Source organism: Sinohyriopsis cumingii, chromosome 2 (genome assembly GCF_028554795.1).
Source record: "Sinohyriopsis cumingii isolate HCF-2022 chromosome 2, ASM2855479v2, whole genome shotgun sequence".
Lineage (NCBI taxonomy): Eukaryota > Metazoa > Mollusca > Bivalvia > Unionida > Unionidae > Sinohyriopsis > Sinohyriopsis cumingii.
The window spans coordinates 67805998-67822342 of NC_142962.1; the positions used below are offsets into that span (position 1 = coordinate 67805998).

Genomic DNA, 16345 nt, shown 5'->3' on the forward strand with positions numbered 1-16345 from the left:
ATCCCAAAGCTACAGGGATATAAGACCAGATTATTTGATTGATAGCAAATGCAAACACAAATACAAATATGTGCACACACGGAACTGTTTATTCACAGAGGTGGTTAATTCTTCACATCCTAACCGAGTTTGATTGTTGAATAACAATGCGATACTTGTTAGAAATTGTGACATTTCTTAAGTTTTTTTCCTAAGCTATTTTCTTTGCATTGATTAAATAAATAATAAAAGAGACGTTCTGTATTTAGACTTGCAAGCTGCTTTAAGTAAAGAATACCAGAGAATGGCTTTACGTCCCTTACAAAGTCAGCGCCGAAAGTTGATTGGCTCAGAAGCAACATACACTAAAATGATTGCAATAAATACCATTTATATTCGTACAATAAGATAACCAACGAATCTAATAAATTTTATGTATTTAACCGCTGAAAAATATTAATCAGTAACTTTTAAGCCGGTTAGATTTCGCCACTTGTGCGGACACCAAAGACGCAGTTTACTCAGGAAGTGGAGATTCATGGAATTACAAGCGAGTGGGGGTTTGTAACACTTACAAGGAATATAATTCTGGGAGTTGATTCGAATGAATGACAAGCCGAAATGACCTTGGTGTCTACCTCTGTTTTCTAACTAATCAAGGAATGTTGTTTCGAGTCGCATAGTTATGCAAGTACTCGAAATCCATAAGTGAGAGTAACTTTGTCGAAACAGACAAAAGTTCACGCAATTTGTTTTGTTTTCTTTTCTTTTTTCTTGTGGCTTCTATTTTGAGACATGTACCTTCAGTTTGGTCTAGCGCAGAAACATAAATGACAGCTTCGTGCAAAGAAACATATATCAGGAGTAAAATGTGGTATTTGATAGCATCTGTATGCCTTCATACACAGAAAAGGCAACCGTAGATGTGGCCTACTTGTTAGAGCGTCCGCCTCGGATGCGGGAGGTCGTGGGTTCGATCCCAGGCCGAGTCATTCCAAAGACTTACAAAAATTGTACTAACAGCTGCCTCACTTGGCGCTCAACATTAAGAGGTTAGTGTTAGGACTGGTCGGCCTGGTGTCAGGATAATGTGACTGGGTGGGACATGATGCTACATGTCTGCAGCATGATGCCCCAGTGCTAGACATCACTATAAACTGTCACACTACATACATCGTAGCGATATGACTGAAAAATTGTTAAAGCTACGTTAAAAATCCAAATCACACACACACACACACACACACACACACACACACACCTGTTGACTAAGGGACAAGTGTCGAAGTGTTTCGAAGTTAATAACTTTGTCACTTGAATAGTAAGACTGATAGAGTTTGGTATCAGAATTGGTCATGACGGTAATCTGAGGAACATTTATCATTCGGAATGATTTGTTTTTCACCCTTCAGCCAAATGTGATTTGTTTTGCTTCTTACATCGCCATCGTGTAACATTAGAAAATCACATGTAATTGTATACATACCATTGAAACAACTCAGGTTCTTGTTGGTTACTCTGCTGTAAACTTAAATTGAAGGATTTTACCCAGATTGAATTATTTTATTTTGTCTATCACTCCACAGATTTCAACGTATTTTGTTTGTTTTTGGGTCTAGTATGGCACAATAGAGAGAGAGAGAGAGAGAGAGCAAACACGGAATATGAGGGGATTAATTCTTAATTCATTTAGAGAACGGAGATGGTTACTATTTTTATATTTACTGATTAATGGGTAGAAAGCTAATACTGATCTAAAGAGCATAAATAAATAAATAAATAAATAAATAAATAAATAAATTTAAAACTGATTTGCCTGATGCTTGTGAAAATACGCGCACAAATATTTAGAGCAAACATCTGTGTGATTCAAATTCTCAAAATCATCGGATGATGTAACGATTTCAGAAGTACGTGCCGAAATCATTTATTCGAAAATTGATTTTTTCAGCATCTCATCAGTTTCTTGTCCTAGTAGATTTCCAAAAGAGCAGTAGAAGTAACTGTACAGTAATCTCAATATCCACTTTTTGTCTAGTACCATACCGCCTGCCATTTCTAAACTTTGTTTCTTTAAAGCCCCAATATTGGCCGCCGTTTTTAAAGAAAAATCATCATCTTCCAGTCTAACTAAAGGTTGCAAGGACAGAATTTTTTTTCTACAAAAGATATATTACATTAACCGATTTTGAAATAAACAAGAAGTCGTTCATATGTTCGTTCGCTAGTGACTAATCTAATAATAGCAACATTAGCACATGACGGACAAATTGGTTCGAGAACGAAGGAATAGAGGCAGTCCTGCGTTTTTAACTCATTAACCCCTGGCGACGAGTTCACGTGGCAGGAGGTAGTAGCCTACTACCTAGCTCTGTAGCGTCAAGGTCATGTAAGATACACTAAAGTGGGTGGTATTATAGAAAGGTAGACAGATGTAGTTCTACAATGATACCAAATAATCTGGAAGTTCTAGTTGCACTACAAAATACAGAGGGAAAAACCTCATTTTTTGGACCCGATTTATTTCCACCCAAAATTCGACCGTGGTCGGAATCCAATCTTATGTCCGGATTTTAGACTTTTTGGTCTCAGATCTAAGGCAGACGGTATGAACTGCAAACAGACATATAAACCTTTGCAAAAAGTAGGATAAGATGGTCATTTTGAATAAATAGTAGTCTCGATACGAAAATAATGGGTCCGTTAAGCAACCAAAAAAAGAAGAAAAAAACTCCAGCTTTTACCATTCTGCTCATGCGCGAGCCAAATAGCCAATGAAACACGATGTTTCTAACACAACTAGGCATTAGGTTATTATAAAAACACCTGGAAGTTGATGTATTAGGATGTATTCAGAAATAGCTTTCAAAATGTGTTTCCTACTCGAATTTCAGGCGAAAACGACAAAAACATCCAGGGGTTAATGTATTAAGCGGATCATAGAAGTTTGAAATCAAGATTTTTTGTACACACATCATACAAATATGTTTGACTTTTCTCCTTCATTTCGTCTATAATTTATTTATTTTTGGAACAAGGTAATGTAGAATAATATCACATAAGGATCATTTATCGTATCCGACATAGCACAGTGTTGGCTTCTTCTATATACAACAGTGCCGTTATCAAATCTTGTGTTCCAGCTTTCGTCTGAAATCGGTCGACCCACGGACTCGTCAATGTTCTTTTTACCCCCTCGACTAAAGTTACTCAGACTGTAAATTGCGAAAATTACCTTTGAGACCGTTGCTGGAGCTGCAGAGATAGTGTTATGTATATTTGATTTAATTATATCTAATTTAATATATATATATATATATATATATATATATATATATATATATATATATATATATATATATATATATATATATATATATATATTCAATTTAATTGTTTGTCAGTTTAAATTTTTATTTTATTTTTCATTACATGATATTGTAATTTAAATTTATTCACTAGAGATGATATTATTTTTAGAAAATAGTTTAACCTTGACTGTTAGTTTATGAACACCAGGTGTTGATCTAAATCCTGACCTTGTTTCAGAATTTGTAGCAACCTTCGTAAACAAGTTCTATTTTATTTTGAAATGATTGGTTGTTTCCAAGGTCATGATGCGACCTTGTCTTTAAGATATAAACAATTTTTTATATTTTTTATTTCTTTGAGTAAAAATGATTGGTTTTCGTCAGGGTCACACTGGGTAAACGTGAGCTGCAACAAGTACTTGCTTCTATAAACCTCTAGAAGATGATCACGTGACCCTTGTTTACATTTTGGAAAGCCCATATAGCCCATATTTTGGAGAATTAATCAGTATAAGTTGGGCCGTTAAACTGTTCGTTTTATTTTGTGCTGTTTGGAGTTATTTCAAATTACTTGGTTTGGAATTATTTCAAATTACTTGGATTCAAAAGGATTAATTCCATTATTTTTCTGGAAAATACGTGTGCTCGTGTAATATTGTGGAACAAGGACAGTTTTTTTATATAAAATTTTATTCAGCTATCAGAAACCGGAGTGATAATTTTTATTTCTACAAGGAACTGTAGACTTCAACACTACAGATTGCAGCATACGTCATCGTCTTCCATCTTGGATTCTTCGTCGGAATTCGAACGTGAAATCAATAGAACAGTTTGTTATTAGAACTACTAAAATTTTATTCTCTGTTTATTTTTGGATCATTTTAGGATCGGATTCTACAAATTCGCAAGTTCATATTTTTTTTCTTCTCATTTTTCCAGAATATTTCCAGGGAAATAAATAATTGTATTTTAAAAGCTTGTTGTTTTCACTCTTTCTTGTGTTACTGTTTATTCGAGTATAAACAAGTGACATCAGAATAGTAAATTACGTTTAACTTGATAATTATTCTTAACTGATGTTTTAGATTGACGAGTAGAGCAACGGACTAAGTTAACAATAATAGAATGCATATTGCTTAATTAACATATCACTTTTGACAAAGGATTCCATGACTGTTTACAAAAAATATTGAATTTTTATGGAGTTAAGTCGTTTAAGAAATGGTCGGTTTTATGAAATTGACAAAAATAATTATATTCTGACCAATAAATCAATTTGGATTCAATATCTGACAGATGAAAAACTTGTATTTTAGTATCTAGACATGTGACAGTTAATTTGTTGACATACCTCCGTATGGTTAGGAAATAATTTTGTAAATCTTTGGTTAAGGAATAAATTTAATAAGATTATCTACCTGTGTGTTAGCAATTTATGCTGAGATGAAATTTGTTTTGCTTCTTATTAGATGAAATCAATGACAATCCTCCAAAATTCAAGGAAAATCTCTATAAATTCAATGTATACAGAGACTACGCCCTTGGACTGGTGATAGGCCGTATATCGGCCACAGATGCAGACATTGGGACGAATGGAGAAATTGTCTACAGCACTGACCCGACTGAGAACTTTTTCGATGTTTCATTAGCAGGCCTCATTACGCTTCAAGGATATAATGTAACTATAAACCACGGTTTCAAAGTTTACGCAACCGATGCCGGGTCTCCAGCTCAAACAGGTACAGCATCAGTGACAGTAATTATAATGGAGCCTACATCATCAGCCAGAATATCAACTACAACTGTTTACAAGACATTCATTGAAGACAAAAGGAACACAGTATGGATAGTCTTCCTCGCTCTACTGGCTCTGATAACAACTTTACTAACAGTATGGCTCTGCTGGAGATCCATTAGGAGCTGGCCAATCGGATTCGACCCATTTTATGAATGGTACATATAGATTATACTCACACATGCAATGCATCGACTTCACCTTATATCATGCAGTACTGACTTTGTTCTTTAAAGATACATGCTTTGGTTTCTTTATTTATTATATTAACTATTATTAATGATTTTCTATTGAACTCATTTATTTTATTTCATAAGGTAAAAATAATTACATATATTTCCGAATAGAAATGAAACATTGGACCTAAATAGGTCAGCGGTAAAGTATTTGTTATACACTTTTGCAGTCCGTGCTAGATTTGTGGCTCTAAGGGTACGTGGCCACCAATCCAAGGTCAGTGTTTTCCTCCAGTGAAATACCACATTACGTCAAATTATGATGTGTCATCAGAGTATTTTATAAGTTGTATGATGTTGCTATAGAATTGTAGATATAACAATAAATTAAATCAATAATTGCTCAATAATTTGAAATTTTTAATCTTCTGTCAAAACAAAAAAGTTGCACACGCTGTTTAGTTATAGTTCTGAAATTTACCTCTCACCCCTTTTTCCTTTTCACCTCAGCCAGTCAACATGCGCATAGGTACCTGGCCGCCCGAAGAGGGTCAGTGGTTTTCTCTAGTTTAAGGGCTGCCTCACACACACACACACACACACACACACACACACACACACATATATATATATATATATATATATATATATATATATATATATATATATATATATATATATATATATGTATATGTATATATATATATATATATATATATATATATATATATATATATATATATATATATAGTTTAAGGGCTGCCTCACATATATAGATATTACCTCCCTTCATATATATATATATATATATATATATATATATATATATATATATATATATATAGAGAGAGAGAGAGAGAGAGAGAGAGAGAGAGATATGCTGACATTAAATAATATGTATATATCGAAGCGGTAGAAACTGCAACAGACCCAGATGGTGCAAAGGTCAGGGTCAAAGATCGAGTCGATCTGCTCCAGCCTCTAAGAGACCACAGCAGTCGCAGTCAGTGAAATCAGTAAAGCAGTCCTCTGTTACACCAAAGCAGCTGTCTGTTACACCAAAACAAAAGCCTGTGACACCAAAGCAACCGCCTGTAACACCACAGCAACTGTCTGTTACACCAACACATTCGTCTGTGGCACCACCGATCTCGCCCGACATCACTCTACCACTCACGCCATCACATGGTAAATATTTTTGCACTTTGTTTTTAATTGCTTTATGCTTCAGTTATTATTAGTACCCTATTTTAGAAGTAAATACTTACTGAGACCAAAATTCATATTTTAGATTCGTCGTCAATTTGCACAAGATAAAATACTCGCTCAATAAAATAACTGATACCAAAAGGCCTCGAAATTTCATCGTTTCCATGATCTGGAGAGACAATTTCATCCTCGAAAATATTATGTTAACGCCATCTTATACTGGGTTGTATTGGCACCTTAACTTGTTTTTTATCATTTGCTTCTGGTTTGTACTGTTTTGAACATTTCTTTATCTTCATTAAATATCTTTTACGGAAAAATATATTTTTATTTAATGAGATAAACTTTTTGGTACAAGAGATTTTTGTTTTTCTACATAATGTTGAGGACAGTTTAATATCTTGTGAACATAAAAAGGTGCATTCAACCACTGATTTAAAATAGAAAGTCACTGACAACACCGGACGATATGAATGTAACCTTTCTTCAACGACTTGTCATTTTCCATTTCTAGGACTAACACAAATCACTTTCGGTTTAATAATGATAAAGGGGGAGGTGAAACTATTTAAGTTTTCTTGGAGTAGTAAAGACATAAATAGTGAGGCTTGAATTTCTTTGAGATATACACCGTAAACAACAATTTAGACTGCTGCCAGATACATTATATGTACCGTTATTGTTACAATATTCAATTCTGAATTTAAAGTTCTATTAAAATGGTTGTATTCAAATTTTAATTTATTTCTCACTGGGTCTTCTACAAACTTACATAAAGATCTTAATTTGGTGTTTGTTGGGTCTTATACAAACTTACATAAAGATCTTAATTTGGTGTTTGTTGGGTCTTATACAAACTTACATAAAGATCTTAATTTGGTGTTTGTTGGGTCTTATACAAACTTACATAAAGATCTTAATTTGGTGTTTGTTGGGTCTTATACAAACTTACATAAAGATCTTAATTTGGTGTTTGTTGGGTCTTATACAAACTTACATAAAGATCTTAATTTGGTGTTTGTTGGGTCTTATACAAACTTACATAAAGATCTTAATTTGGTGTTTGTTGGGTCTTATACAAACTTACATAAAGATCTTAATTTGGTGTTCGTTGGGTCTTATACAAACTTACTAAAGATCTTAATTTGGTGTTTGCTGGGTCTTATACAAACTTACATAAAGATCTTAATTTGGTGTTCGTGGGGTCCTTTTGGAAAGTTTTGCATTAAGATCTTAATTTGGTTTTCAATTGGTCTTATTACAAACTTGCATAATTTTTTTAATTTGGTTCTCATTGGGTCTTATTGCAAAGCTGTCTATTTGCATTAGTTTGTAATGCTTTTTATTGTTGGCTACTCTTATAGAGATAACATTTATAGTAAAGTGAAATTTTAAAAATATGTTTCTTTTCTTTTAATTTCTAAATATTATTTCATGATAATTTAGTAACGAATGAAAGTACTAACAGCGTATTCATCTCTTTGATTCCAGCTTCTCAGCCATCAATGACGCCTAAAGGTATGTAAGCAAAGCAAAGCAAAGATACTAAATATAAACTAAACTAATTTTTGCATGTTTCTTTTTTTTTTTTGTTTTTTTGTTTTTTTTTTTTGCTTTTCAACGTAGCATAAAAATTTTTTCAGTCATATCACTACAATGTCTGCAGCGTGGCAGTGGGGCATCATCTGCAGACATATAGCATCATGTCCCAGCCAATCACATTATCCCGACTCCAGGGCGACCAGAAATAACACTAATCCCTGAATACTGAGTGTCAAGAGAGGGAGCTGCTAGTACCATATTTATAAGTCTTTATTATGACTCGGCCGTGGTTCGAACCCGCGACGCTCCAACCACTTAGACCATTGGAAGAGTCAATTTAGTGCACTTCCTTGAATAAAATAATTTTTCTGTTTGCGGACAACTGAAATCAGTTTTCTAGTAAGAAAAACAAGAAAATGTTTTAAGTTCTTTGGAATATAAAGACTGGTGGAGTATAGTTGGTTCAGAAGAGCGCAGATGCATCTACAACAACAACCATATTAATTTTGATATGTACATTTAATACCAGGTTACAGTTATTTTTTAAATAAAATATGGTTACAAATTCAAATGGTATTGTGTTAAGACATTAATTTTTCGTTCATTTCTTTTATTTGTTTGTATTTTTGGAAAGTTTATTCTTGTTAAGTTATCTTGAAAAGAGGGTTTTTCTAGCAAATGAACCCTTGTGAACAGTAAATTTATTTGCGCCGACAGTTTTAAAGTTTAGTCATGACAACTTAATCATTCATTATTATTTGAGTACATAGGTGAAGCCATTTCAGTTATCTGTGTGATTAGATCATGTACAACTTTTACAAATACAACATAAAAATAACATAGAGGTATGCCAACATTCTTTCAATAGGCATGTTGCAAATGCAGGCAACTTCACCTTACACTTGGCATTATATATATATATATATATATATATATATATATATATATATATATATATATATATATATATATATATATATATATTAATAATAATAATAATGTGGACTTTGTATAGCGCCTAATCTTTAGAAGCTCTAAGCGCTTTACAACATTGGACAACACCTGTAAGATAAAAAAAAATATAATAAGATGATTACAAAAACAAACACCATGAAATTACAAAACATTAAAAAATAAACATGCTGAGAATATTTAAGGTAGGAAATATTATTAGGTCTTTAAGTTTGTTCTTGCAGTCGAAATAAGTGAGCTTTGAGAGCCCTTTTGAATGTGATCACTGTGTCTTTGTGTCTAAGTTCAGTGGGCAATTCATTCCACGTTGCTGGGCCTTAGTATGCAAAAGAACGCTGTCCATATGACTTTGTTTTCATAGTGGGAATAATGAGTATACGATTCTCAGAAGAGGAGCGTAAGTATCTTGCTGGTGTGTACACATGGGTGAGGTCAGATAGGTATGTTGGACTAGAGTCCGACAGTGAAACGTAGCAAAGAGAACAAATTTTGTGTTTGATTCTGGATCGAATGGATAGCCAGTGTAGGCCACAGAGAAGCGGGGAGGTGTCCTCTGATCGTGGTACTCTAAGTATGATCCGAACAGCTGTGTTTTGAACTTTTTGAAGTTTCTGGAGTAGATATTGAGATGAACCGGACAGAATTGAGTTACAATAGTCCTGTCTTAAAAGTACTAATTAACACACAAATGTTTTAGTGGCGTCAACTGAAAGATATTTGCGAATTGAGCTGATGCGTCTCAGCTCAAGATATGCAGCCTTGCATATGTTCATGACATGTTGGTGCAATGTGAGAGTACTGTCCAGAGTAACACCTAGGTTTCGTATTGATTGTTTGAATTTAATGTTGCTGATATTTATTGTTTGAGGTAAAGTATGTGAATGAGAAAGTCTTTGTGTTGTGATCAGAATGGCCTCAGATTTATCATCATTCATCTGCAGCTTGTTACAAGTCATCCATGATTTCACATCAGAAATGCTCCTCTCTACACCTTGGATGGTAGCATAAACTTCAGTTGGGTGGCTAGATTTGTATATTTGGGTGTCATCAGCGTACAATTGGTGAGACACTGGATGATGATATATGACACTTGAGAGCGACTGAGTGTACAGAATGAAGAGAACAGGTAAAAAAAAAGACCCCTGTGGAACACCACAACAAAGATCAACTGGGCTGGAGTGTATTCCATTTGTAGATACAATTTATGTCCTGTTGACCAAGTAGGACTTGAACCATAGTAAGGGTGTATCATGAATGCTAAATACATGCTGGAGACCGTGAATTAATGTATCATGGTCTATTGTGTCAAATGCTGCAGACAAATCAAGGAGGGTGAGGACTGTAATCTTTCCGCTATCCAACGCAGAGAGAATGTCATTACCTACTCTTAGAAGAGTAGTTTCAGTACTGTGGCAAGGGCGATATTCAGATTGTACATTGCTAAAAAGACTGTTTGAATTTAGATGAGATACAAACTGGGATAGAACAACCTTTTCTAACATTTTTGTTATGAATGGGAGATTAGAAACTGGGCGGTAGTTCTTTAAATCGTTATGGTCTAGTGTTGGTTTCTTCAGCAGAGGCTTTACAATGGCAGTTTTAAAAATGATGAGAATTCCCCGGATGAGAGAGAGGTATTAATAACATCAGTTAGTGAAGGCAATACTGGATCTAAGCACTCAAGCAACAGTGATGTTGGAATTGGATCAAGTTCACTTGACTTTGGTACACTCTTCATCAGGATTGTACGTACGAAATCCATAGAGACAGGTTCAAATGCTGCTAATGGTTGCCGCTCAAATTCTATATTCCAACTGTATAGTGACGACGAGTCAATTGAAATTGTGGTGTCAAGCTTATCTCTAATGGTTTGTACTTTGTCAGGGAAGAAATTTGCAAACATTTCCGGAATATATATATATATATATATATATATATATATATATATATATATATATATATATATATATGCACACACAGATAGATATAAATAAATAGATGGATGGATGGATGGATAGATAGATAGATAGATAATTATAAAGGTGTATTCCTAATTTGTATATTTGTAAAGCATTTGTTTTCTTGTTTCTTCTTCTTCTTACTACTACTACTACTACTACAACAACAACAACAACAACTAATAATAATAATAATAATAATAATAAAGGTGGATTCTTGATTTGTATCATTTTTAAAAACCTTTTGTTTGGTCACCTTTATAACAGAGTATAGAATAGCAAATTTGTTCTCCTTTTAAAAGTTAATTTTTTGTTTTGCCCATAATTTTTAATTTTTAGAAATGATCAATTTACAAACCATTTTCACGAATGTTAAGTACAATTAAGACTTGGTGATATGTAGATAACATATTAAAATTTCTCTGGTTGAGATAAGGTGATTTGCTATGTGCTATTCCTTGAAAAAATTAATGAAACAAAATTTTTGTGAGCAATTTGTGTGTTATTCCTTAAATAAAATAATTAACTTAGACAACTTGCAATAGTTTACCTGTAACAAGACGGCAAGATTTTTGTCAGATTTCTATGCATACTACAAGAAAATTTAGTGACAGGTCTGAATTTGTTTTCGTTGAGTAGGGCAAAACAGCTTCAAATACCACAATGCTGAATGCAGGCAAATTTATGTAGTCATATTATCACAGTTTTACTCTGCTACATGTTTGACCAGCTGAGACCATTATAAACTTCATTTTTTTGTATTTTTTTTTATTCATGTCCATGCATATCAAACAAAAATATATCAAAATAATTTGTATTATATCTCTTACAGATGAGCCCAACTTTCGAGGATATAATTTTTGGAGAGAAAAATGGTACGTATATTAGATGAACAGCCGTAGCAAGGTACCAGAGCCACCCCCCACCCCCCCACCCCCGAAAAACTTAGTTATGGAACCCTCTTCGATTTGAAAAAGATGGGAATGTTGTCCAAACCCCTGTATTTGACGAGGTTGATTGCTACGTTACTACTGAATAGTATTTGCTGTGTTTGTTGTTGTCATGCAATACTAGCAGGTGTAACAAGAGACTGTTAGGGACGATTATTGTACACTGCATTGTAAAAACTCTTCTGAAGACCTGGAAAGACAGCACTGACCATTAGGGTCTTACCCAGCATTTCTAACTGATACATTTATTACCCTGCGAACATGCCATTCTTGGAAAACAAACTGTGGTTGGTTGTTGTTGTGTTTCTACTTCTTGTGGCTAATAGTTCTTTGCTTTTTAAACCAGTCATTTGCTAGACAATGACGCGTCTGGGACAATAATTCTTGACCGCTGGCATTAATTCTGAATTTCCTTAAAGGAACACAATCAGATAATCACAATATAGGTTGAAATTTAATTAGCACAGGGCTGTCATTCCCTCTGTTCAGAAACAAACTGAATGGACTCCTCTTTCGACATGCTTTGGACGTTAAGGCTTTTAAATGAGTCTTCATTCTTAAGCTTTGCTGTATTTTATGCTTAATTAAATATTGCACACTGTATTTATTATGGATATTAAATATCACAAAATATGTACAAGGTGTATTTGAAAAAGTTATGATAATTTTGCTTTTAACGTTTTCTTTTTTTAACCTGCCATCAAATATGTTGCCTTTCAATAGACAAAATTACGTTCCATAAAATTATCTGCATCAGCACGTGTAGTACCCCAGGCATCCGCAGACATATGCGTGTGACGTAGCAATGATAAATGGCAGCAACATATAAATGTCGGGGAAGGAGAACAATTCGGTTACTGTGTAAACATAGTACTGTTAACTCCGGGCACAATCAGTTTTTGTCATATTGTTTAAAAGATGGTTGCGAAGCCATTAAAGATGGCCCGCGTTCGGGAAGACAAATGTACGCGATGGAACAGAGAGAAGTGGATGATGTCATAGTCAGTTTCATTAAGATTCTCAATACAGAAAATAATACATTTCTATTATCACGAGTGTTAATTCGTCAGCCGATTTAATATACTGAAGAATCATTAGATGTTCAAAAAAGCTTGTATACTTTGTGTTCCGTATTTGAGGATAGTTGATAAAAATTAGACTCGAGTTGAAATCTCTAAACAATCTCTAATCTCTAAACAATCACTTTTCAATTATGAAAATAGTGACTAGAGACGGTTGATTGAGAAAGACACATGTGAAGAAACATTGATTCACCTATTGGAAGCCGATTCCAGTTTAAATAGAAGATGAGTACATAACACAAATCCCCTGACGTAGTCGAACTGTCAAGAGAGGTTTATACTCATTACTTTTCGATGCAAAATGCCTGGTCGCCCAGATACATGTGCCCGCCTGGTCGCCCAGATACATGTGCCCGCCTGGTCGTCCAGATACATGTGCCCGAGTCTGCTGGCCTCAGTGAAAATTTGCCAGCCTCCAAAATGTTGCTAAAACTTTTAAAACATTAGAGAAACATCTATCCGCATTCTGGTACCTAATATCTACTCCATGACAACGCACTGGTGCATAAATAGTGCAAGACTTGTTACTGGTCAGCTTTCCTTCAATATCTGCTTTCACGTTTAAAACGTTGAAACGTAGTTTGTATGTAAGTTTTGTTTTTAATTTATTTATTTATTTATTTCCAGGCACGGACAAGACGAAATGGTCATATAGAAGCATGAATATTATCGGATAATAAAAACAAATAAATAAACACTTTATGAACGTTTTGTTATGTTTCCAAAATTTATAAATTGATTATATACTTTAAAATTATATCAGTTTAAATATTTCTAGTACAGAAATGAATACAGACACACGAGACGGAGCGTTAATCACGTTACCCAAAGGACATGGTTCATAAGTTGATCTTTAACATCTATTCTCTTTAGAAATTTTTAAATCATTTTAAATATGCTGTATGGATTATTGCAGTATTAAAATGTTTTCATTTATATACGCCTCATAAGTATATATTTGTACAAAAATAGATTCATTATATGTGGATATTTGTTAAGAAATTGAATCCTTATATGTGGATGTTTGAACAGCAATTTATACCTTATATGTGGATGTTTGAACAGCAATTTATATCTTATATGTTTGTATTTGTGCGAAATTTGATTTGTTATATGTTGATATTTGTACAGAAATTGATTCCTTATATGTAGATATTTGTACAGAAATTGATTCCTTATATATAGATATTTGCAAAAACATTGATTCTTTATATGTGGATATTTGTACAGTAATTTATTCCTTATATGTTTATATTTGTATAACATTTAATTCCTTTATTAAGATATTTAACGCATTGTTTCTCCAGATGGTATGGATTATTTAATTCTAAATTTTGCTAATTATCAAGGCTATTGGGGAAAAATCAATCTTTAAAGCACGCAGGATCATCAGGTTTTTCAGAGACAGTTAAGAGCCGTATGTTTTTAAGAGGATACGAGATGATACACTTTTTATTGCCATTTTAAAAGGAAATGTATGTAATGTGGCTACATAAATCTGGTTTTCCTTGAGTGACACATACATTGTTTGCTGACTTTTCAAATTAATAATAACACACTATTTTGTCTCCTCTTTGGCTGTCGCATATAAATAAATAAATAAATAAATAAATATATATATATATATATATATATATATATATATATATATATATATATATATATATATATATATATATTATAATCATAATAATCTAACTAAAATATATAAACTTCAGTTGTATTTATATATTTGTCTCCCATTGGAAAGGATTGTATGAGTATGTTTTCCTCTGGCCTGTCTTATATCAGAAATATACGAAGCCATTCAGATGTGAAGACAAGAATGTTAGTGCCCATTAACCCCAAATTTGTAATTCTCGGTTCAAGAGGGCAGACCAATATATAGCACTACTTCAATAGCTTAATTTGTTTTTAAACACGTCTAGTGGGTGAGAGTTTCACGTTGCAACGGTGTTACTGATCGTAGCGCTTAAATTTACCTCCCTTAGCTCCAATGCGCATGCCCACAAAAATATTCCAGCTCCGGATAGTTCAGAATTTCGCACCGTTTTACGCTTGGTTAGCGAAACATAAAGTCAAAAAAGGAAGGAATCTTAGATGTACTACAGATCATTATGGTTAAACCAATGAATACATTATATATGCCTGACATCTTTTGTACATACATGTACTAGGAGAATAATTATAGACATTACATCAGATAATTAGATTCGGTGTTCATACTTACATTATATCAGATAATTAAATAATATTTACTGTCCATACTTAAATGATATCAGATATTTAAACTGAATACACCGTCCATATTTATATTATAGCAGAAAAAATAGATTCATTATCCATAATTTTAGATACATTTGTAGGAACATTTCACTTTGCTTATGCTGACACGTTGAAATAACTCTCAAATTTGCTGGGGTCTTTATACAACATTTCTGATTTCCACCAGCAAATTCATCTGGAACAGCCTTCTTAAAATTAGTTTAATTCTTTTTAACTTTCATTGCATCTATAACATAAGTTTAAAAGATCCAATTATTTCACAGATTACGTCCTATTACTTTGGTTCGCCTTTTAAATCAATATTGATCAAAGTGACCACATGTAAAATTGCAGACAGCATGATTAAAAAAGAGACTGTCTGTGAGAACATGCTCTTCAAGACAATAATAAATGGATACTCACAAATATTCATATTTTTTTCTGTATTTCGAAGTTCCTCCCCTGACTCTGCCAGGGATGAAAACTATGATCAGTTTGTACGACCTAGCGGAGGCATTTATCGTTTAGAATCTCTCCACGACAAAATGAAAAATCTTGCGCAGCGATATACAGATGATACCGAACAATTGTTGAGTAAATGTTTTACCGTTCCGTCAGTTGCTGCTCATTTTGCCCAGAAGAAAACTTCATGGAAACCAACACGCGTTGAATTTCTTGAAGATGTAAAACGCAGATGTGTCGAATATGAGCGGATTGTGGAATACTAAATACGATTACAGAGATGTAATTTCGGTTGATATGGCAGCGTGTTATCAAGGAATTGTTCTTGGTATGGGAGAGTGCGCTAAGTATTTTAAACAATTTCGACATCCCACACACGAGATGACCAGAGTATCGATAAACGGACCTTTACCCGATTTTGTATTGACCGGATTCGCTTGTATCGAGTCATTTGAGTTTGCTGAGAATGTACACCTGATATGTTACGTTTGGTTTGGTATACATTTTTCAGAGAGAAAAGTTGGGTTCCAATAGTATTGTTACAATATATGATTGATTCAAAAATACTGATATCGTTGTCGGTCAGCGAGGCAATTAAATCATACCGTCCTCAGAAAGAAGTTTGGTTACCACAACCAGATAAG

General features: G+C 33.5%; 1 protein-coding gene across 1 annotated transcript in view; it reads left to right on the forward strand.

The window, feature by feature from the left end:
* LOC149805088 (uncharacterized) overlaps positions 1-15667 on the forward strand; it is a 78918-nt gene extending 63251 nt beyond the window's left edge. The window contains exons 15-19 of the mRNA XM_089947253.1: positions 4760-5243; positions 6172-6449; positions 7962-7988; positions 11775-11817; positions 13602-15667. Coding sequence (XP_089803379.1) covers positions 4760-5243; positions 6172-6449; positions 7962-7988; positions 11775-11817; positions 13602-13629 — 860 coding nt within the window. The 3' untranslated portion in view covers positions 13630-15667. The remainder of the gene's footprint in view (positions 1-4759; positions 5244-6171; positions 6450-7961; positions 7989-11774; positions 11818-13601) is intronic.
* Positions 15668-16345: the final 678 nt, after the last annotated feature.